General features: G+C 39.6%; 1 protein-coding gene across 5 annotated transcripts; it reads right to left on the reverse strand.

Annotated features, from left to right (window-relative positions):
* Positions 1 to 1542: 1542 nt before the first annotated feature.
* Caper (RNA-binding protein 39-like protein Caper) lies at positions 1543 to 22690 on the reverse strand. Of its 5 annotated transcripts, none has more exons than XM_080270372.1 (11): positions 22611 to 22690; positions 20519 to 20580; positions 18207 to 18251; positions 17536 to 17606; positions 14069 to 14512; positions 11117 to 11315; positions 10689 to 10955; positions 10223 to 10334; positions 5592 to 5760; positions 4788 to 4972; positions 1543 to 2820 (listed from the first exon to the last, which is right to left on the reverse strand). In XM_080270372.1, exons 1-11 carry the CDS (start codon positions 22612 to 22614, stop codon positions 2726 to 2728), a joined length of 1653 nt encoding a protein of 550 aa, XP_080126498.1. In that variant the 5' UTR covers positions 22615 to 22690; the 3' UTR covers positions 1543 to 2725. The 5 variants fall into 5 exon arrangements, with proteins under 5 accessions (XP_080126498.1, XP_080126485.1, XP_080126492.1 ...); XM_080270359.1 differs by having other exon boundaries at positions 10172 to 10334; XM_080270366.1 differs by lacking the exon at positions 18207 to 18251 and having other exon boundaries at positions 10172 to 10334.
* Between the last annotated feature and the right edge of the window lie 349 nt (positions 22691 to 23039).

Here is a 23039-nt window from a genome sequence, read left to right on the forward strand (position 1 = left end):
GACACTATGGGCCAAGTTGGCATAAAATGGGTACAGTTTTCATTTTTATTACTACAATATGATATTTTACTCTATTTCCCATTATGTGTTTGAATTCTTAATTCAGGGGGAGGGAATATTAGACTTCCCAGATCATCGGCTTTATTGGATCAGTCTTCCCTCCAGTTGATCTGATAGAAAGGATCTACTGTGCCTCTGTCCCTAGCTGTAAAAAAACATGTTTGTATAATAACTGTATATTGTGTGTACACGCAGCAAGTCCAGTGCAATAAGTCTGGAAATACTGTATGGTATCTGTGCAGAGTTTTTGTCATACTACCTATGAGCAACTACTTATCGGACAGTGCTTATCCTATTGGAAGTGCTAGAAACTATTCCAATGAACCTTTCTTTTAGTAATTGTATTCTTTTATATTCTTGTTAACTTCAGACAACACTATTAAGGTTACAAAGACCTCATATTGGAAGGATTCAAAATCTTTTGTACACTGCACTTTCCAACACAGCCATCCATAAAATTTACACGTTTTTCCACCAACATTTGGCACTTTCTTGTGATTGTGGCTTTCATACATTTAGTTTGTCCACTATCATCCTTCATCCAGTTCCACTCTCCTGCGATTAGTGTATCTGTATATTCAACCCCTCTTTCTCAACCATCATCATCCTTCATCCAGTTCCACTCTCCTGCAATCAGTGTATCTGTATATTCAACCCTTCTTTCTCAACCACTGCCAACCTTTTTTCATTTCATTTCGTCTGTCATAAACCCATACACTAATTACCAAGCAGTGAAAGAGGAGGAATAGTAAACCCGTACAACAAAGTATACATGCTAAGGTACTGAGTTGTCACAGTCATCCTGTTAGGGGATTCATCCTCTCAACACATACAACCACCCAGACCACCTTTTCCACAAGGTGAGGTGTGTGTGCTCGGTATTGGATAATGTATATACATACTGTCTATATATATATATATATATATATATATATATATATATCTACACTGAGTGACAAGCCAAATGGTTTCCTGTACACCAGGAAACACTTTACTATGCTGGGTGGTAACCATATAACCAAACTTTGGCGCCTGGTGGTTTAGTGAGTAATTATTATGCTCCAACCAGATTGAACCAGTGAAGGTTTATATCCAAGGGGTGGGTGGGGTTTATTGCTCACGTAATGCCACTCAGGGATGAGTGAGGTTGGTCACTCTCATCTTAAATGTCAGGACCAACTGCCTAGCCCTGGGCTCCTACACTCCTCATGGGGCAATGTAGGATTGGATGATGGATGGATGGATATATAATAAATTTACCTAACCATCACATACACATACACACACAAACCAAAGCCTTAACAACTGAATGGGCCACACTCCTATTCACTTACCATTCAAGCTCCCTGAATCTTGGTTCTTCCTGATAGGTGCAATCTTCCATACGGAGCTTCACATTCATGTATCTGACAGTCAATCCCACAACTGTCGAGTTAAAATGGGGTGCTACACTCTCATTAAGGATATAAAAAAAATCCAAGGTGGTCAAGAATATGCATTTATAAACACATGACTAAAGAGTGAAGGATTTGCAAATATATACCCCTGTACATATATACATACCTGACTCAACTTTGAACTAACTTCCCACCTTATCTTTCAACTAAGCTACAAGCCACTATATCACTCAAAAATTTGTTTGAATGAGAACCAAGGTGGAGGACTAAATGGGAATGGAAAAAGAACCAAGGTGGGGACTAAATGGGAATGGAAAAATGAAAATGAAATGAGAGGAACTAACATCAAATGACCCCAAGTAATCCCAGATGAACTGCAAATCTGTGTATCACTCTTTCCAAACCAAAGTTCCAAAATCTCATAAAACCATTCCTGCATGACATACTTATATCCTTCAGGATGTTAAAATTTAAATCACTATGATACACATCATCCAAACTTAAAATTACATAGATCTACTGGAAAAATGATGATGTCACTTTGTACACATCAAATACATCTGTCACATTTCACCTTCATTCATACGAACCACTTAGTCAAATCCTCATCACTCATTATAAACTAATATCAAACTAACAAACCAACAACTCTAGTTAACTATCAATGACAAAATGAGTCCTTAGTGATCCAAACTATCTATGCAAGACCAGCACAAAAATATACTTTACAATTTGTGGGTTACAAACATCACATGAAAACATAAATGACCAGAAATTACCTCAGTATGAAAACTAAGTAATATGAAGAACACCTCTCTGATAATAATAATGACCTGAAACATCATAGGACGTGAATATAAATGATACTCGTTTTAAACAGGTACAAATACGATGAACAAAACGGCGTCTTCATGATGCAGTGAGTGTGATGACATCACATTACGGTGAGGGGCAAACTACTATAACTGAGAAAGTAGTCAGCTCGTGTTGAATGATTAAAATGAAATGAGACTTCTTGCTGTGAGATGTTAGGGTCACTATTATTATTATTATTATTTATTATTTAAAAAAAAAATAAAAAAATAGTGGGGTGGGATATAATGTACTGCTGTGTAATGAAAATTTCTTACTTTAGAGAGGTAGTTCAGAAATTCATTGCGAAGAAGAGTTGAAAGGATACACTAGGAGACAGTGATGGAAGGTCTCAGCAAGGATTGGGGATGGAAGTGGGTGTTAGGGAGACTGTCACTGGTAATAAGGAATTTGTTTCATCGTGGGAAGATGAGCTGTGTGGCAGTCATAGCCTCAGGAAAGAGGGAGTGGTAGCTCATGACTGGAACATAAGCTGCTGTGATCATCTTGCCTGAAAATGGAGAGAGAAACCTTAGTTATCTTCAACAGGATACTAATTTTCTGATTCTCACTTAAGTTCTGGGGGGGAAAAAAAAAAAAAAAAAAAAAAAAAAAAAAAAAAAAAAAAAGTTATTGGGTACCAAGACTATCAGATAAGGAAAGAACTACAGCCATAAATTCTCAAATGCTTGAATGATTTAATGCACACAGTGTAACTCATTTTCCTAGGCACTGCAATCATGCTCTAAATCTGATCTTTCCTTTTCCAATTTTAGACTCCAATCCACCACAATAATCCGTGGTAAACAAATCTAAAATGATGTGTAGTTTGACAATACCAGCGAACTAAGTTGCAAGGATTAGCGAGTAACAGAAGTCTCATTTCTTGTCATCCTTGTCTCCTTGGAGTAATCATAAACAAAGGAAGATACAGTATTCTGAAGTGGGAAACTGCACCCTCTAGCAATGCAAATATCTGGGGCCCAACACCTAGGAAACTAAATACTGCATCTGTCCTACAACCCTAATGCTATCCATACAGATCTCCTTAACCCCTATCCACTGAGTAACATGTCACAAACTAGCTTTCACGAGGCTGCCGGGTAGTGGCTATACACGCAAGTGTCTTCCCGCCACCATTTCATCTCAGCACCAAAAGGCAGGAGGGAGTCCCTCCATGGCACACAGGAGAGAGTCTGTCTGTTCCATGCATCTGCCAGATGTACAACGATGTCTTCAGGTTCCTATTTGTCTGATTCCGTCCACATTGCCTGTAGCCAACTGCATCATCCACCCCTGCCAAGCCTCTTTTCACGGATACTACAATAAGACTAAGTGACAGTGCCATAAGGCATGCCTTGGATGCAACAATGTCTAGTTTATCTAGAAGTGAAGTGATCACGTTGAGAGATAGGCCATAGGCGGCGCTACAGGCAGACGCATGAACATGTCCTATTCTCGCAACGAAAATTAGCTCTTCCTCACGCCATTACTCATCAACGCAACAATCTACAGACATGGGGATCTTTCATTCACAAGAGGAAGAGCTGGTGAGTAATATGGTCTTAAATTTGTTTCCTTAAGTGCTATCCTTTCTGGGATATTAAGATTTGAAAACAAGTAATAGTAAAGTGACGACTGCGGTAAAAATAGCCCAGTGTTTGGGGGAGCTACTGCAAGCAACCACAAATAATACATGTACTGTAACCCCTAACTGCCAGCAGACGGTTATATACGATGGGAAACTGGCTGGCAGGGGACGCCAAGTGTCGGATATAACCGCAAGTGTTTTCTTACCACAGTTTGAAGTGGCTGCCACTTGACCTCGTCACCAAAGATATACTCCCGCCGCCAGAAGCAAGCATATCTCAGTTGTCTCTCTGTGACTTCCAGGTGTAGGACGATGTGTTTCTTAAACCCCTTGTCCGATTCCATTCCCATCTCATGTGGACCCCTTGCCTCATCCACCCTCCCCTCTCCCTCCAAGCCTCTTTCCAAAGTTACTAGGAAAAGGCTCAGTGATAGTGCCATTGGGCATGCAACTGTGTCTAGTTTATCTAGTGATGGAAAAATTATCACGTTAAGAGCGAATCCAAAGTCACGCATGAATACATCCAGCCTCGCATGCCAAAAGTAAATTATAATCTTCACGTCCTTGCTCCTGGGGATGCTTTTATTTGCAAAAGTTGGTGAGTAGTATGGTCTTTAATTTGTTTCCCTAACCACTATACTTTCCGACATATTAAGGTATGAAAACAGGCTATTTTCAGAAAAATGTCTACCACACAAAGAGGACGACCGCAGTATAAATATCTCAATGTCTAGGGGTTAAGTGACTGACCTGCAAGCCTAATACTATTTATATGTCTCCTTAAAGGAGCTACAGCAAGCAAACCAAACAACCAACCAAAAAATAAAAAAATAAAAAAAAATAAATAAAAAAATAAAAATAAATAAAAGAATACATAAATGACTGACCTGCAAACCACCTGCCATGTAGTGCATTGACTGAGGCAGCAGCGGTGGCAATGGTAGGACACTTGACATACACATTGCCCTGTGCACTCTGACGGTCAACAAATATGTGTAAAACACCACCATGCTTGTTACACTCCTCCAGCACATCATCTCTGATCTCATCAGCCCAGTTAGGATTCGTCTCTCTGTAAAGATTAAAAGGACTCGATATACACATTTCAGGTGAAAAAGCAGTCTATCAACAGTGAAATAACAGAATAAGGAATACAGCAATGTGTTTCATTAAAGATGTGGAGTAAGTCTGTACACCAAAGCGTGTGTGCTTACTCAGTACAGCCATGTGGAGATAATAGGTGTGAACAATGTGGTGGCTGTCCAGATCCATTTCATTCAAATTCAATGATTCTAACATCTCCCCTACTTTGGCACTGAATTCATCTGTCATTTCTTTAATCCTCAGCTTCTCGACTCTCAGTCTCTTACCCTGACTGCTCCTCTCTCTCTCTTGGTCTACCTCACTCCTCTCAGCTTTATCTTGCATACCAAAATCATATGATATGACAAACCTCATCATCCTCTCACTACCCTCGTATCAGCAACACTTCTCAGCATCACTCTCTCTATAAGTGCGTAATCAATCAAGCTCCTTTCAACACGATCTCCATTCCCTCTATACCAAGTGTATTTATGTGCATTTTTGTATTTGAAATAAGACTTACAAATGCACAACCTCCTTCCCTGACATGTACATATGCACGCATGAGCACACACATAGGCTACTGACTGGAATGACAGAAAACTTACGCAGTTGGGTCAAACATATTTGAGAGGAGGAAACACTGCGTGGCAATGGGAGGGGCTGGCTGCTGCTGGGGCTGGGCAGGCATGTGGAGAGCATTGGCAGCTGCTGCAGGAAGCTGTAGACCCGTGCCTTCTGCTAGTTTGGCCATCAGCTGCAATCTACCTGTTGCACCTGAATGAAATAAAGCAAAAATTAGTCATGGACACAACCAATAAAACTTTAAAGATTTAGTCAAATAGCCAGTAATGTGGCCTGCTATAACGTGGCATGATGGATGACAGTGCAGTAATTCCCCATTAATCCATCTGAATTAACCGTCGATAGGTAATGTGGGGTATCAGAAACCCGTCCCCGAAATTTAACTGTTAAAAATATGAGAATAAGGTCTACAGATCTGTCCGTCTCATTACCTTCCTGCCTAGTGATGCTCTTCATGGGGATGATGAGGTCATAGCTGTACCTGGCTCTGATTTTGCTCTATAGAGCCATTGGGGTATGTCATACCCCAGTTTACCTATAATGTAACCTCAGTTTAGCCCTCATGTGATTTTTTATTTTAATTTGCTGTCTCACTCCTTTTGTATACAGAAGGTCCCAACATTAGTCTACCGCAAACCACCCAAGGAATCACGATATTACTTTTCTGTTTTGCAAAAATTTAATTTTAAAATGTGTACCTAAAATTTCACCTTTTTCTGAAAACTTACAACAAAAACTTTTACCTATCCAGGGTTAACCAGCATACATCAATATCCATCAGAGCAAAAAATCTAGCTGAATTAAACCAATATCCACCTTCACCAGCATTAGAGCAAAAAAAATCTAGCTAAATTAAAGCAATATCCACCTTTGTATTATCTGTTAGCTGTGCATTAAGCCCAATTTCCCAAACTACCTGTTGCTCCTGAAGGTCCCTGCAATAACCCCAACCACCCATGATTCCCACCAAAACAAACCTCAGTCACAGAGAGTAAGCTGTCTGGTGTTGGCAAGAGTCAAGCTCATCACCGTGTTTGTGGCCTTTGTTGCCTTACTTCTTTTTTAGAGGCTCAATGTGTTCAGTTTGGGGCCTATAAGTCAATCCTCACTTTTTTGCCTAATACAGTAAAAGCTCGATTAACTGGCATCCGATGCATTGGCAAATCCACATAACCAGAATGCAAATTCAATCCGGCATATGGTCGAAAATATTCCGGATACCGGTCACTGCCGGTATCTCCTGATCTCGTTCCTTCTACTTCTTCAGCTCCTGACTCAATACCTTCCACTTCTTCAGCTCCTGACCTTGTTCCTTCCACTTCTTCTCCACTGTCTGAATCCTCATCTCATGATCCTGATGATCCCCCTATAATTCTTGATTAGTTTTGTACACTACAGGATAAAGTAGTGTATGCAGCTAAGTTTTCAAAATTATTTTGGCCTGTAACATATGCTAAATTTTTCTTTATAATAATTTTGGTAATGTTTGGTGGTTTGTGTTCAGTCCTGTACAATTTCTCTTGCTGTCTTCTTTTGTGCATTGTAGTGTACCTGTACTGTATTTTACCTGTACTGTATCTAATACTGAATAATGTACTTTATGTAATAAATTCCCAAGTTTGATCCTATTTCATTTGTTTGACCTCCCAGAAAATTTCTAAGAGTAAAATTCAGTTACCTGGAAAATTCCATATCCAGAATGGAAGAATTCCCATGCATTCTGGTAAATTGAGCTTTTACTGTACCTAATTGTTGCTGCAATGACTGAAGGGATTGGGGGATCAATGTTTACCCCAATTCTTATAAATTTCATCATGAACCAGATGATTCTATTTTCTCCTGTTTCTTGTAATTAGTAAGCTCACATTCTTAACAATCAATTTGCTCTGGTGCAAATATGAAATTCTCATACACAACCAATCCTAACGATCAACATTTTACCTTGTGAATACGACTTTTCTCATCTCATAATTCAAGCAACATTTCTTGTTACTTCACATAATTAACCCTCATGCAATCCTATCAAAATTTTATTAAGATGTATTATGACAGATGAATCAAAAGCCTATTTCCATTACTGGTATCTACTAAGGCACTGTGAGTTTGGTGTACGTTAGACAATTGTTCTGGGGTATTGGTGGAACTGGAGGCCAATCACTGGGCTCATCATCACCAAAGTAACACTACATACTCAGTGAACCTACTGCACTGCCAGACCATACCTTCAGATATTTTCACTCACCTGTCAGGTTACACTGATCCATGAACAGCTATGTGGGGGATTTAATGCAGTAAAAAGTTGTACTGTTATGTTGAAAACAAATATAATAATGCACTTTAGTTTTAAAGAGGTTATACCCCCTGCATGGAGGTGGAAGCTCAGTACAGAATTATCCATCAGAGTGCATTATCTGGTAGGGCCTAGGCTGAATTAAGATGGCTAATCGGGGGATTACTGTATCCACACTGTTCTGTCAATCTGGCATATTTCCACTATATTACAAGAGATGCTGATGATAAAGTCAGTAAAATTAGTATTACACAAGTAGAACCTAAATAACATGGGCTCAAAATGGAATTTTCAACAATTGCATAACCCCATTAGCAAATACAATGATCCCTAGGTTATCACTCATAACTGGTACCACACCTAGTGCATGCTAAAGAAACTGCATGATAATGAAAGCACAGAACCTACAAGATTTATCCTAGTACTGTATAGTGGTAGGTAGGGGCGCTCACCATCCACTCAATCGAGTGCTGCCCTCAAGTGACTGCCCTTTCCTATCTTCTTTCTTTCCTTCCTTCCACTTGTCTTGCTTTCCTTCATTCTTTCCTCTTCCTTCTGTCTATGGATGACTCTACACTGAGTGAGAAGCCAAATGATTTCCTGCACACCAGGAAACCATTTGGGTGGTAACCACATAAACCAAATTATGGCATCAGGTGGTTTAGTGGGTAATTAAGGCATTCCTACCAGACTGAGCCTGCGTAAGTTTATATCCAAGGGGTGGTTGGGGTTTGCAGCTCATGGAATGCCACTCAGGGAGATGTGAGGCTGGTCACTCTCATCTCATGTGTCAGGACCAACTAGCGTAGCCCTGGGCTCCTACACTCCTCATGGGGCAACACAGGATTAGATAATGACGATGGTGATGATGGTACTGGGCACCCCACTTGTAAATCCCGATTTTCCCTTTTACGACTATTCAGACCAATTAAATACATACTGTACATACACACTGTTAAGTATCAGAAACACACAAGGGTGTTGATACAGTAATAGAAAATTATGAAAAGGGCACAACAAGGAAGAAACATATACCACAAAAGGACCTGAGATGGGCTTGAGGTAAGGGGTGGAGAGCTAATGGTTTCCATCACCTGGGACTAACTCCTCAAGCAGGGCCTCACCTTTGAATCCCTGTCATTAAAAACCACAGATTTTGCACCACCATTGTTGGCAAAATCAACTCAGGTGCATGATAATGATGGGGGGGGGGGCCACAATAACAGTATGAATAGAATTTCATCTAGGTGTGATAATGAAAACCACTACAACCAAGGAATCAATGTAATAAGGCACCTGACAGCATAAAGAACTGATGTATACCTAACTTCAACAACATGTCGATCTACCATCAGGGATCACTGTCATACAGATGTTGTGCTTAACCCGTTTGACCATGCTGACCCAACCAACCACAGGTATATACACAGGCAGGGGTCCTGTGATACGAGTCGGATATGTTAACCCTCTGGTGTTAATGGTGCGGTGCAAATTTCAAGCGCTTGTTACCATTTGACGCAGGCTGCGTCTGCGCACATTTCAACCACTCGTTACAATTTAATGCCAGTTGCACTGAACAAAATGGCTCCTGTTTTTTTGGTTATGGAATGATTTCTGGGTGAGAACAAAGCACTACTTGCGTCCCAGTGTATCCCTCCACTGCGCTCAACCCACTCCGCACCCAGCGTCGCCCTAGTCAGTGTGCTATGAGCGTTGCTCGAGTGTATGATAATTTCCTTTCGCGTTCCGTAGAATCAGCCCTAATTGAACTACAGTAATTTTTTATAAACCAAACTGTAGTCAAATAAATTCCCTATAGCATTTTCTCAGTAACGTTTACCATAAAAATCATGAGTAAAAAAAAAAAAAAGTAAAAAAAATAACAACACTTAATTAAGGCATAATTTACATTCGGGTGATCTTTTCTTACACCATAAGCAAGTACATTTATTCAGGATTAAGGTGAAAAAAATTACGATTATCTAAGCATAAATAAGGGTGTGAGGATAAATTGTTTATGAACTATCGAAGGCATGGGAACAGCGCAGTAACAGGGGGGAAGGGGGGCTATCTCTCTCAGTGTGTGGCCTTGGGCACCCAGGCCCGCCTCCCCAGTATCGCTCGTGGTAGGACGCAGCCAGTGTTGAATGGTAACATAAGGGTTAATGGTAGACTGCTCACAAAGCAGAAGCTCATAACTATACACTAACTGCAATAAATCATATTCCTATTGAAGAATTGGTATCACTGTCCAAAATTGTACATCCCCAGAAACAAATGCCCAAAACTATAAAGACAAGAAGAGATTTTTACCTAAGTCAATGCCGGCCCTCTCCATCTCATCCGAGTCAAGAAGTGAAGAACCCTGTTGTGTCTCTGAGCGTTCAGTCACATGGTTCACCTTCATTGGTCGCCCTGCCAGCTCAAACCCATTCAGTTGTTCCAACGCCTTCTTGGCATCATCTGAGTTGTGGAACTGTGGGAGTAAAGCATTGGAGATGATGATCATGTAACAAAATTACTTAACTATATTACAACAATCACTTCTCTCCTATCACTAACAAACTTTTTCACTCAACATCTTTCACAAACTTTTTCACTCAACATCTTTCACAAACCACAATTTCTCATCTCATCCACTCTACACACACAACACAGCCTCATTTCCACAACTATCATGGGACAACAGAGCTGTGGTAGTCCACAGCACAGAAAGCATAAGAAAGTCACCTGGGGAATGATATGCAGCAAAGGAAATCTGTTAACCTTTAAATGCCTAAGAAAATTATGGAAGTTCAAAAAAAATTTAACAAATGCATTGTTTACTCACTGTAATAAAACCGTAACCCTTAGATCGCCCTGTCTCTGAGTCCATGATCAGCTGGATGTGGTCAATCTTTCCAAAAGGTTCAAAGATGCCACGAAGCATGTCCTCTGTGATATTGAAGTGTAAAGAACCCACATACAGCCTCATGGGTCCAGCTGCTGCCTTCTGGTCCTGTGCTGCTGTTGATGATGCTGCACGATTCTTCTCTGCTTGGGTCGGCTGGCATACTATGGGCACACCCAGGATCTTCTGCCCAGATAATCCTAAAGCCTACAATAACAAACATCATCAGCAATTTGTTTATAAGTATGAACTGAAATTTAGAAAACTAAGTGTTTACTCCTCAAATTATTCTCAATGCTGAAGACATTAATACACAAGCAATTATAATTATATAACAATGATCAGCAGGTTACAGATGTCCAACTCACCAAAGGAACACTCTCAACGTCATGGAACTCAACATAAGCGATGCCCTTGGAGCGTCTGGTCTTCGTGTCTGTGATGATACGAACATCATTGACTTTTCCTACCACAGAAAAGAAGTCCTCCAGGTCCCGAGAGCGGATACGAGATGACAGCTGCATGCAGAACACTGTTCTGGCATCACGTTCCTCCACAGAAAGTTCCCTGTATAAAACAAACAGGTGTTTAAACAAAATTAATTATAATGACCCCCACCCTTACATCCCCCCCCCCCAAGTCCCAAAAGAAAACCCTCCATTTACACACCATTTTAACTTAGTGCAAAATTTGAAAGAACTTTCATGGTTCCTATCTCACATTAAACCAATGTTCTACTGTACTGTATACCATCTCACTATTTTTGGGGGAATGAAGACAATGAAAAATCCTGAGTACACTCGACCCTCGATCTGCTGGACTAAAAGGGAGGTAGACCAGTCTGAATTCTCCAATACTCTCCGGCAATTATTCCGATAATCTAGAGCATTCTGGAATGTAGGCCACCTATACCAACATAACTAACATACATAGTACATAAAATAATAACACTGATACAATAACAATAATAGTAAATGACACAATAGCTGTATTCTGCTAGCTACGACCCTAAGAATGGTTGTTTAGACAGTTGTTGACGAGAATGTGGTGGGTATGATAGAAGATCAGAAACTAAGGAAAAAGAGGAAAATGAGCAAGGAATAGAGCACCACAAGGTCAGCCAACCATTAATCAACTGATCGAGATACAAACACGCAATCTTGGACCGAATCGGCAATTTTAATTGGAAAATATTTTAATCCTTATCACCATATAGGTTTGCACACCCAATTATTTGAAATTGTCAAAAATTTGTGCTTAATTTAATTATTAATCAAAAATCAGGATTCAGAGTGAAAATTTCTTAAAGTTAGCAGAAGTGTTTTGCCTCTAGGTTAACAACTCACCCTGATGGACTTATGTTTTGGATAAATATCGATTTACAATGCAGATACATTTTTTTTGGTACTCATAATAAATATTTATGCAAAACAGAAGTCTGTCAAGGTGTACTGACGATCTGAAGGGGAAATATCTGCTAACATTGGCCAACCACTCATCAGCTGACCGAGATGAAAACACTGACGATCTGAAGGGGAAAAATATCTGCTAACATTCATGCATTTTAGCTCTGATGTAATTTTTAAATTAAGTTACATCAAGTAAAATTTTTAAAGTAGATTTCAGATAATTGGGCATGTATGAGCCACTGTGGCGAAAAAAATTAAAATATTTTCCAGTGAAAAGTGCCAATTCGGTATTTAGTCACACTGAGAAGGGTGAGCTAAAAGAGTAGGAATGGATCCCATTGCCTTCATTTTTTTTTTTTTTTTTTTTTTTTTTTTTTTTTTTTTAAACCTATGAATTTATTGTGTCCAAGCCTCCCTTAAACTTTACTGTGTTATGCAATAAACTATTTATAGTGGCACTTGAGAAAGGCAAGAGGCAAATAGGATATCGCCACAAGTTAGGAGCTGGTGACGTGAAGCAGGTTGGTGGCCAAGATGCATTTCATGTATGAAAATAATTTCTTGTGTTACAAATGGCCTTTACTGAGTCAAAACCTTGCAAAAATTATACTGTGATGTGCTGCAGACTGCTTATAGTTTTATAAGAGAGAATAATGGCCGGACTTTTGTTGAGAATCCCGGACTTGTACAGGCATTTGTCTGGCATTTGATAATATTGTCTGGCCTCAGCCTGTGTCCGGGAAATCCGAAATCCAGGAAAAAGGGGTCCGCCAAATCGAGGGTCGAGTGTAGTAATAGCTATTACTCTTGCTCTGACCTTACAGGGTTGATCTGATATGAGATGTTTAGAAGCTAAATCTGTAATTTTAAAAAATTTCCTAATATTACTTCCATCACAAACTGCTAAGGGCAGGTCACATTTTGGCGTACAATACTATAAGTGCAAACTCATCCGTCAGTTCGGTGACATTTACCGGTACCTAGCAGAGGCTAGATTAACTTTGGTCAGGTCAGGTTTTCTTGTTCATTTTAGTGATAAATTTTGTTTAAAATTATTCATTTTTGATGGGGTGGGAAATCATTTCAAAAGATATGATAAGAAGAGCAACTCGCATTAAATTATAAATCTCTTCAAAATCCATATCCACTGGAGTTCTCCCCCCCCCCCTTTTTTTAAACAGCATCCATCCATCATCCAATCCTACATTGCCCCTTGAGGAGCGTAGGAGCCTGGGGCTAGGCAGTTGGTCCTGACATTTAAGATAAGAGTAACCAGCATCACTCATCCCTGAGTGGCATTAGGTGAGCAATAAACCCCAACCATCCCTTGGATATAAACCTTCACCGGTTCAATCCGATTGGAGCACAATAATTACCCATTAAACCACCAGGTGCCAAAATTTGGTTATATGGTTACCACCCAGCATAGTAAATGGTTTCCTGGTGTACAGGAAACCATTTGGCTTGTCACTCAGTGTAGAGTCACCCATAGGCAGAAGGAAGAGGAAAGAATGAAGGAATGAAAGACAGAGGAGGGGCTGTAAAGTCACACGAGGAAAGAATGAAGGAAAGAAAGATAGAAGAGTTAAATAACATATAAGACAGAGTCAAAGAAAGTACTGTTCAGTAGAGGGAAGTCTAGAATGGAATGGAAGGAAACTACATAGTTATTACATGAAGACAGGCTACTTTGTCAAGTATCAGATACAGACAATTAGTATGGTAATCATGAAGAGAAGCATTTCAAGGAGGGACAGGAACACCAGGTCAGAGACAACAGAAATGGAGTACTACTGTAGGCATACAATGTATCAGCAGGGGATACTAAATGAGTAGGATATGGAAAGGTTCAGTGACAAGAAAGAAAATCGCTGAGGAGCAGCAGTGGTAAAGCTTCCTGTTGTAACTCACTGTTTGGGGGTCTTGCTGCGAGATCTGGAGCGCCGGTGATCTCTGCTGCGACTCCTCCTACGATCCCTGCTCCTGCTTCTCCTCCGTCTATCCCTTGACTTTGACCTGCTCCTCTTCTTCTCCCGAGAACGAGATCTGCGTCGCCTGTCCCGAGACTTCGATCGTGACCTCCTCCTGCGATCACGGGATCTTGAGCGAGACCTCCTCCTGCGATCCCTGTCCCGAGAGCGAGAGCGGGATCTGCGTCTGCGATCTCGGGATCTTGAACGTGATCTCTTCTTTCGGTCTTTGTCCTTGTCTTTGTCACGGTCACGGTCTTTGTCTTTGTCCTTATCTTTGTCTTTACTTCTGTCTTTGTCCTTGTCCTTATCCTTGTCCTTGTCTTTGTCCTTCCTGTCACGGTCTTTCTCTTTTTCTCGGTCACGATCTTTGTCTCTGTCTTTCCTGTAAGTAAATAAATAAAACATCAGTCAACAATCCTTACGACTATAATGTAGGGTAAACCGGGGTAATTTCACCGTGAACGTTAGGTTTTCCTAAATACAAACTGTCACATATGGAATATTGAGTTTTATTGCTTTATCTACACATTCAGCCATTCTGTTAAAGATACCTCTAATTGTTTTCGTATAAAAAAGAAGAAGAAGAAGAAGTCCACATCACACATTTTATTTAGGGGGGAAGAAAGTCTTAAAGCGGAATTACCCCGTGCGACGGCGTAATTTCACCACAACTTAATTGTTCTTATTGTTATAATACCACACTACACATCATACACAACTGATTATAACTAGGGTTAGGTAGTCTAGTCTATTACTGTAGGGCCTACTCCATGTATTGGGCAAACATTGTCAACTGCATTCACAATTATTTAATTGTGTGTGTGCGTGTGCGTGTGTGTGAGAGAGAGAGAGAGAGAGAGAGAGAGAGAGAGAGAGAGAGAGAGAGAGAGAGAACAATGCTGAGTTCTGAACCACTTTTAACCTGAAACATGTAAATAATGGGTAAATAGAATGTCCCCCCTCCCCCCAATTTTACTGAGGTAATAAATGCTAAATTTTTTTGGCAAAATTTCATATCTCCAGCACCATATTTTTTGCACAATGGATCAAAACTTCACATGACCTTGTTAGGTCAGCATTCGTCTAAAACCTAAGGCCAACAAAAGCCGCATCCATTCAACAGCTTGGGAGTTATGGAGCCTTTGAACTGGAATTAGTGGTGTCGCGGCAAAATTACCCATCTTACCCTATGGTGAAAGCAGATCACTATGAAACAGATACAGCAGTTTTATCTTAATTACCATTCCAAATCAAATTATTTAAACATTAAGCATAACTAAATTTTTGCTTGTTTTACAGCAGTGTTCCATACAATGCAAACCTTGTTTCTTCTTCGAAGGAAGCATATCAGTAATTTTTCAATGTTAAGGTAATTATCTCAATTTTCTATCCTTTCCTTCCATCCTCTTTCTGTCTTCCTTTCCTTCATTCTTTCCTTGTCCTTCTGCCTACGGGTAACTTTACACTCCCTCTTCTGTCTTTCTTTCCTTCATTCTTCCCTCTTCCTTCTGGCTGTGGGTGACTCTACAAGAGTGACAAGCCAAATGGTTTCCTGTACACCAGGAAAACATTTACTACGCTGGGTGGTAACCATATACAGTAACAAAATTTTGGTGCCTGGTGGTTAGTGGGTAATTACTGCGCTCCAATCACTTAGCCGGTGAAGGTTTATATCCAAGGGATGGTTGGGGTTGATTGCTCATGTAATGCCACTCAAGGATAAGTGAGGGTGGTCAATCTCATCTTAAATGCTGGGACCAACTGCCTAGCCCCAGCTCCTACGCTCCTCATGGGGCAATATAGGATTGGATGATGGATGGATGGATCCACTTAAGTACCACATACAGTATTATAGGGAATTTGAACCACCTATGCAGTTGAGAATCGCAATGCTCCAGGCAGGTGGTGCTTCGTGCCTCCTGATTGGCTCGCAATGACAATCACAAACACTGCCAGACGATTGATAATATTTGTGTATAAAAATTTTACTCTCGCATTCCTGGGAAAATACTCAACTGTTTAACAAAAACATGAAGAATAACTTTAACCTATTCGTCTGATGCACATAATGACGTTGTGAATGTTTTATAACAGAAATAAGCAAGGAATACAGTACTTGCCCTGACAAACTGGCAACTCTCCAAAATAAGTTTGAAATACGTATTAAATTATGCTGTCCATTCTTTGACTATCACAAAAATTTGCTTTTATTCGTATGGTAATACAACTACGAACTGCAGGGATTAATATAACACTACGTCAAGCTAAGTGAGAAGTTATGCCTTGTCCAAAGCTGTGCGCACAACAATGGACGAAACTCAATATATAAGCTGGCATCATAAAAGCAAAGTTAGCTGGCAGGATCTTCTTATTAAGAGGAACAAACACAATCTACCTCCTTAATATATCTAATAAGAAGTAAAGCTATAGGAGACAGTACAGACTATAACAACTGGATGCCAGAAAGTCGAAATGAACAATGTTGACAGGAAACCTCATGCTCAGCCGTGCCTTCTGTGTGGCTCTCGGTGCTGCAAGTGAATACTCTTGCCATACCAACAAACTTTTCACAAATACAGTAGAGGTGAGGGCTGAAGGCATCAAAGGCTATGGGGGGGGGGAGAGAGAGAGAGAGAGAGAGAGAGAGAGAGAGAGAGAGAGAGAGAGATTGACTTTGGAGTAAAACAATCAAAGCTTACAAATATGTGAGACAGCTTTTGGAGTAAAACAATCAAAGCTTATAAATATGTGAGACAGCTTTTGGAGTAAAACAATCAAAGCTTTCAAATACTGTACGTGAAGCCACAATAAACATGAAGCAGCTTATGAACAGATGAAACAACAATAAACAAGAAACAGCACGAGAAAGAGAGGGTTTATGAGTCATGCATGCAAATTCTGTTTTCCTGCACTGGCCGTTTGAGTTGCCATTGACATTATTATGTCAGCAAATGTTGGGTCACAGTAAGTATGTTGTTTCCTTTTATTATAAAACATTCACAATGTTATTATGTGCATCAGACAGATAAAGATATTCTTCATGTTTTTGATAAACAGTTGAATATTTTTTCCCCAAGGAACACGAGTAAAATATTTATACACAAATATTATCGATCATCTAGCAGTGCTTTAGACTGTGTCATTGCTACCAATCAGGAGCCACGAAACTTCCCGCCTGGAGCATTGTGATTCTCAGCTGCATAGGCGGTTCAAATTCCCTACAGTATATTTATACTTCATGAGTTACCATCTCATGAGCTATGGCTCAGAGTACCTCAAAATTAACCACATAAATAGATTCCTCACTAAAAAAAATTATGCTACATGGAAGTCTAAGATAACACAAAACAATATATCCATATCAGAATACTAAAAAGAACATAACACCCCAGAATGTAACTTTACCTGTCTTTGGAGGACATGTGGCCGTTTTCCTTTATCTTCTGGTCCGGTGGTGCAGATGTGATGGTGTTGTCCTAAAGGGAGGCACAAGAGACGGTGTAACGGCGGCACCAGCCAGGGGGGGCGGTGGGAGAAGGGGCAAGGGTGGTGGTGGTGTTGTGGGGGAGGGGAGAGAAGAAAACAAAACAGCCACGCATTAGTCATCTATAACCAATATTACCAATAAGCTTTTAAGGTTCTCCCACCAAGTAGCAAGAAAAAAATATGTACTGGGCTACAATGATGGATAAGATTTCATCCACACAAGTAAGGGAATATCACCTAGTTGGAAGCTCTAGGACATAGATGATATGGTAGTCCAGGAGCCTCACAGGTGATAAAGTTTTCACACCCTAGCTTTTGCACTATGCATACACAAGACATACACACACACACATAAATACACAGTTGATTCAGCTGTCACTAATTTTCACAACTGCACACAACATAAGCACACTGCCAACACCGATTGTGAATTTGGGAGCCTACTGACGGCACAGGGTGCTCCCGACACCAAACTCACAAGCATACAAGATATCAAGTACACCCTAAGGAAGTGACATATTCTCTTCCCCAAAGTACACCTTTTAGGCCTGATAGTAAACAATATGTAGTAGCCTCCAGCCCGCTAGTACCTGGTGTCTCTCTCTAGCCGTAGGGTCCAACCAAGGCAACACCGCCTGCAAAACGCAAACTTTAGACGTGGAGTTCTTGTCGCAGCAGAGGAGGCTTTTATATTTGCAGCAATATACAACACATGCACCAGTCACAGCACAAAGATGGAGGGAAACAATGATATAAAAAAATCATTACAAAAATAAATAAATAAATAAAAAGACTGACCACAGAACTTAGCAACAAATTTCTTTCAAGAATTCTTCTGATCTTTTTATACCTGTTGCACTGACTGTCCTCATGATCATCATGTACATAAAGAATAAAGATATTTGTGGTCAATGTTAAGGTTGGTTGGGGTGTGGAGTGGAGTGAGATCCCCCGGTGGAGTGTGGGGCTTGCCGGGCGCCAGCATCTGAGTGGAGATACCAAGTTGTCAGTACCAAGCACCACCAGGGAGGAGGGGGTTTGTCACCACACACGTGCAGCTTCACATTACCACTCTTTCCCTGCACTTTATTTTTTTCCTCTCTATCCCCTTTTCTACATTCAAGGAGACCAGAGTTCACTACTATCTGTTCTTTTAATTTTTCCTCACAATCTTTTTTGGGGTCATGGCCTAACTCATTACAACTAATGATCTTACTGAATATCAGTTTAAAACAATGTCAAAAATCTTATACTGGTTTTTAAAAAGGAACTATCTGACACAAGCTGACAGTGAAATCTTTTTAAGTGAACTAAGCAAACCCTTAAAAATGTTTCACTTTCCATGTGGCATCTACTAAAAATAACTATACAACCAACATACCCAGACGTAAACTTTATGATATCAGCTACAGTATTTTCCTAACATCAAATGACAACCTACACAAGATGAATAAAGTACAATTAAATGAAATGACCCTAAGCTATCCTGATCCTTAAAACTAGGAACAAATTATGTAATGACTACTAATGATAAATGAAATGTGAAACAGTTAAACAATTCATAGGAAAAATAATATGCAGTACAATTATTTCACTTAATGACACTCTTGACTACAGGCTACTTTCTCAGAGCATGACAAGGTGAAGAATTAATGGTAATTCTAACAAAGGCTTACAGAGGGACAACAGTTCACAGCTGAGTATATGACACCAAGGGCCACTCCAGTCATATATGAGCTTTCAGGCCTTCTTGAGAAGAGATACCATTTCATCAGACCAGAAATGCCATACATGATGGAAATTATAGCTACCACTGCTGTCAAAGACCAAGGTGTGAACTGCTATTGTGCTGCTTTAAGCTTCCAACAACATTCCAGTTCCATCTGCCTTTTGGAGAAGTTCAACCACATACGAAACAATATCATGATTGAACTTTCCCTTACAGTACAATACAATAAATACTAATATTTAATGTCATATGTGACTAATTTTCCTATGGCATGTAAACAAACGAGTTCATGCCAAAAAAAAAATAATAATAATAATCAAAATATAAAGCTTGGTTTCCTGGAATGGCATTGCAAACTCTGGGCACCGCTTGCGTAACCTGTCCTCAACAAAGTTTTATACTGTATATAACTTATGGGCTAACAGTACCTGGCGCAGGACGGAGCACAGAATTCGAGCTCACGACCGTTTAATCATGGAGGGTGGGAGACAGTGACTGAATAGGTTATCTAAAACAACAGAGAACGGGGAGAGAAGATCAGCGGGGCACACGGCAGAGACACACTCACTCACACTTGCACTCAAGACTCTCAGCCTTGTCAAAGACTGGATTATAAAGTAACCAGCAACAAAACAGCAGTGATATACACTTTAGCTTACCATAATACACATATCTGCAACAGCTAATTCATTTGTCATTCTTCACAAGGCTGTAGTCAATATCTTCATGATACCATCACACTGCACTTGCATACAATGACTCTCTCACAAGTAACTAATCCTCGTTCAACACACCACTTTTTATGTTCTAAACTTATGAAACCTGAATAATCGCTAGGTCATACGTGCAGCCTCAAACTTCATACATGCCTGCAAAAATTGGTATGTAAGTAGAATACATTTAAATATCATCATGACTTACTAAACACACTACTTGACATTACCATATATACGGTAAATATAAACATCAACAACTACTGATATAATACACAGATAAAGAATTATTCAAAAATTATTTTCTCTGATTACACATGGATAATCACCTTTGAAAATATGAAACTATAAAATATTAAATCAAGTGGATCATAAACTAATACTTAAGTTTAAAGTCGTAGTTAACACTGGTATTACCTTGCACATCGAACTCAGTCATTCCGAACAAAACACCACTCACCTCCTTTTTAAACGGAGCCTCAAGCATTGCGTCTACATCAAGATCGTCTGTCATCTCCGACTCTGAAAGCAAAGCAGAAACATTATCACAATTGTACTTCTACCTACAAATATCTTGGTGGTGGTGGGGATCATCACTGGGAGAAAACCTGAAATTATTATCATGGAGTGTGGTAGCCACTCCATAAGTAGGAATGGCGGAGGTTCAAAATGGCGTCCTGTACATGAGGTATAGGAGCATTCGTTCAAAAATGGTCGCAAAGCCAAGTTCTAAGTTTATGAACTAAAAGACCTTTGCTATTCAAGTGCAAAACTACTCGCAAAGTCTTGCTAACCTCTGAAGGAGTCGCAAAATGAAACTGCCAAAACATCGATTTTGTTCTTTCTTTCTTCCGTCATAACTCCAAAACAAAAAGGCGTACTTGGTATGCAATCATATTATACATCAAAACATTGATTCTCAAGTGTAGATGTTTCTTTCCATATTTGGAAAAGCATTCAGGCTACAGTTAACGAGTTATGGCCATTTTGCACAATATTGGTTAGCTACTGCTCGCCTACAGTGAACATACCAAAACACTTGTTTCACGGGAAGGTACCCTCCTTTTAGCCTTTCAGTATGCTATGCATGTAGCAATCCAAACCTAACCCTTGCTTTAGGCATAATTATACTTCCACAAAATGAACATAATCTAGAATACAAAAATTTTCTTTTAAATTAACTTAGGTAGGAATGGCAAAAGTGTTCATATAAGGGGTGAAAAAAGCACAAACAAGAGAGTATTCATAATGGGAGGAGATTTGGAGACCCATAACTACATTCCACACTTTAGCCACAGACTAGTAGCAGGTGGAATGTAGTACTGGGCATGGGTCTCCAATCTCCTCCCATCCTAAATGCTCTCTTGTTTGTGTTTTTTTCACCTCTTATCCGAGGACTTTTGCCATTTGTACTTAACAATAATTATAAAAGAAAATTTTTGTTTTCTATCTATAATATATATGGTATGCCACAAAAAATTCTACCTCATTCTTATGGCAAGAAAGAAGCAGACCTTTTACAAGTCAGTGGTGGTATGCATCACTTCCCACAGAAAATAAAGGAATCAATAACTGCGGTGCTCAAAAACAAATTGCATCATAGAGATGGAGCAAAGACACTGCAGAAAGTTAAAGACTCTTCAAAACAACTGACATACATTCAACTTTCCTATAGCAACTACATATACAATAGAGTGGTAAGGTGCAGTAACAAGACGTACCATAATTGGAAAAAGCTACTAGCAAGGACCTGGGCTAGCAACTAAACTGTATAGAGATTGTAGAATATAGCAAAGAGGAGTTCAGCAAATTACTGAGACCAGAAAACTCTGTCTATTGGCTATTTTGCAACTTTCAGTATATGCAGCAAGTAGTACCAAGGATATAAAAATACATTACTACAAAGCCCTTACTATTCTAAAATGGAGAGAGTACTTGCTTGAGACATGTTTCCACAATCCGTGGCTTATGATAAAGGCAATAAAAAAAACTGTGAAATTTTTGTACTTTCTCAGTTTTGTTTGACGTTGTTCCCTTCTGTTACCATGGTCGACGGTTTACGAAAATATGGCATACCATCAACATCACCCTCAATCGTCACTAGATTTTCACAGTATCACAATTTACTGTAACAAAATCTAGAACAGCACTAACACGTTCGGTATTTTTTTTTAACCTATTCTGGTGTCTCACGCAGCCAGAATAATGAGGCGCAAGGTCGCCCATTAGGAAGCATACACTTCCCATCGATCAATAAAAATATAACTGACCTTTTCCGATATACCAAAGTCTTCAGATAGTACCACACAAGATCTTCCTGAGCATGCATTAATTCCCTTCTTGACAAGTGAGGAAACAAATCTGTAGAAACGAAAATTTATTTATGGCAGCAGCGTCTGGTGTTCAACCGCCATTACCATCGGCTGGTTCAATCTTGCTGCATTCCTTTCGCTTTTGCCCAACATCCTACCTTTATCACACCATCTGAACAATCCTTGAACTAGTTATTACATTAAATAATACTATGGCGAAAAATTATGAGCTTTACTCACTCATTTGTAGAAAGATGAGAGAATTCCTCCTATAGCCACAATACAACAAGACGGGGTTCACAGGATGACTACCACGGAGCCACTCTTGCAAACCATCTCAACGAATGGCCCCTCTTCTTTTATCCTATTTTACAGAAACCTGAAGTTAATATTGGCAAACGAAAAACTCTAAAAGTTATCTGTGATATTTGCACTTATAAGAATGTTTCACATAATTCTACTGTTGGCAAATAATAAAACAATACATACCGGAAGATTAGCTGGAAATGTTAAACACATGAAGTACGATGCCCGTATGACTAATCGCGCATTGCATCACAACTTATTACAATATTCTTCACGGCTTGCTTTTAAAGAGTCATGATGTTTTGTCACTGTCATTGAATATGAAAAATGAATTATTATTTTTATTATTTTTTTTTACCAGCA

Source organism: Coenobita brevimanus, chromosome 5, assembly GCF_032717465.1.
Source record: "Coenobita brevimanus isolate Jiangsu-jjx chromosome 5, ASM3271746v2, whole genome shotgun sequence".
NCBI classification, from domain to species: domain Eukaryota; kingdom Metazoa; phylum Arthropoda; class Malacostraca; order Decapoda; family Coenobitidae; genus Coenobita; species Coenobita brevimanus.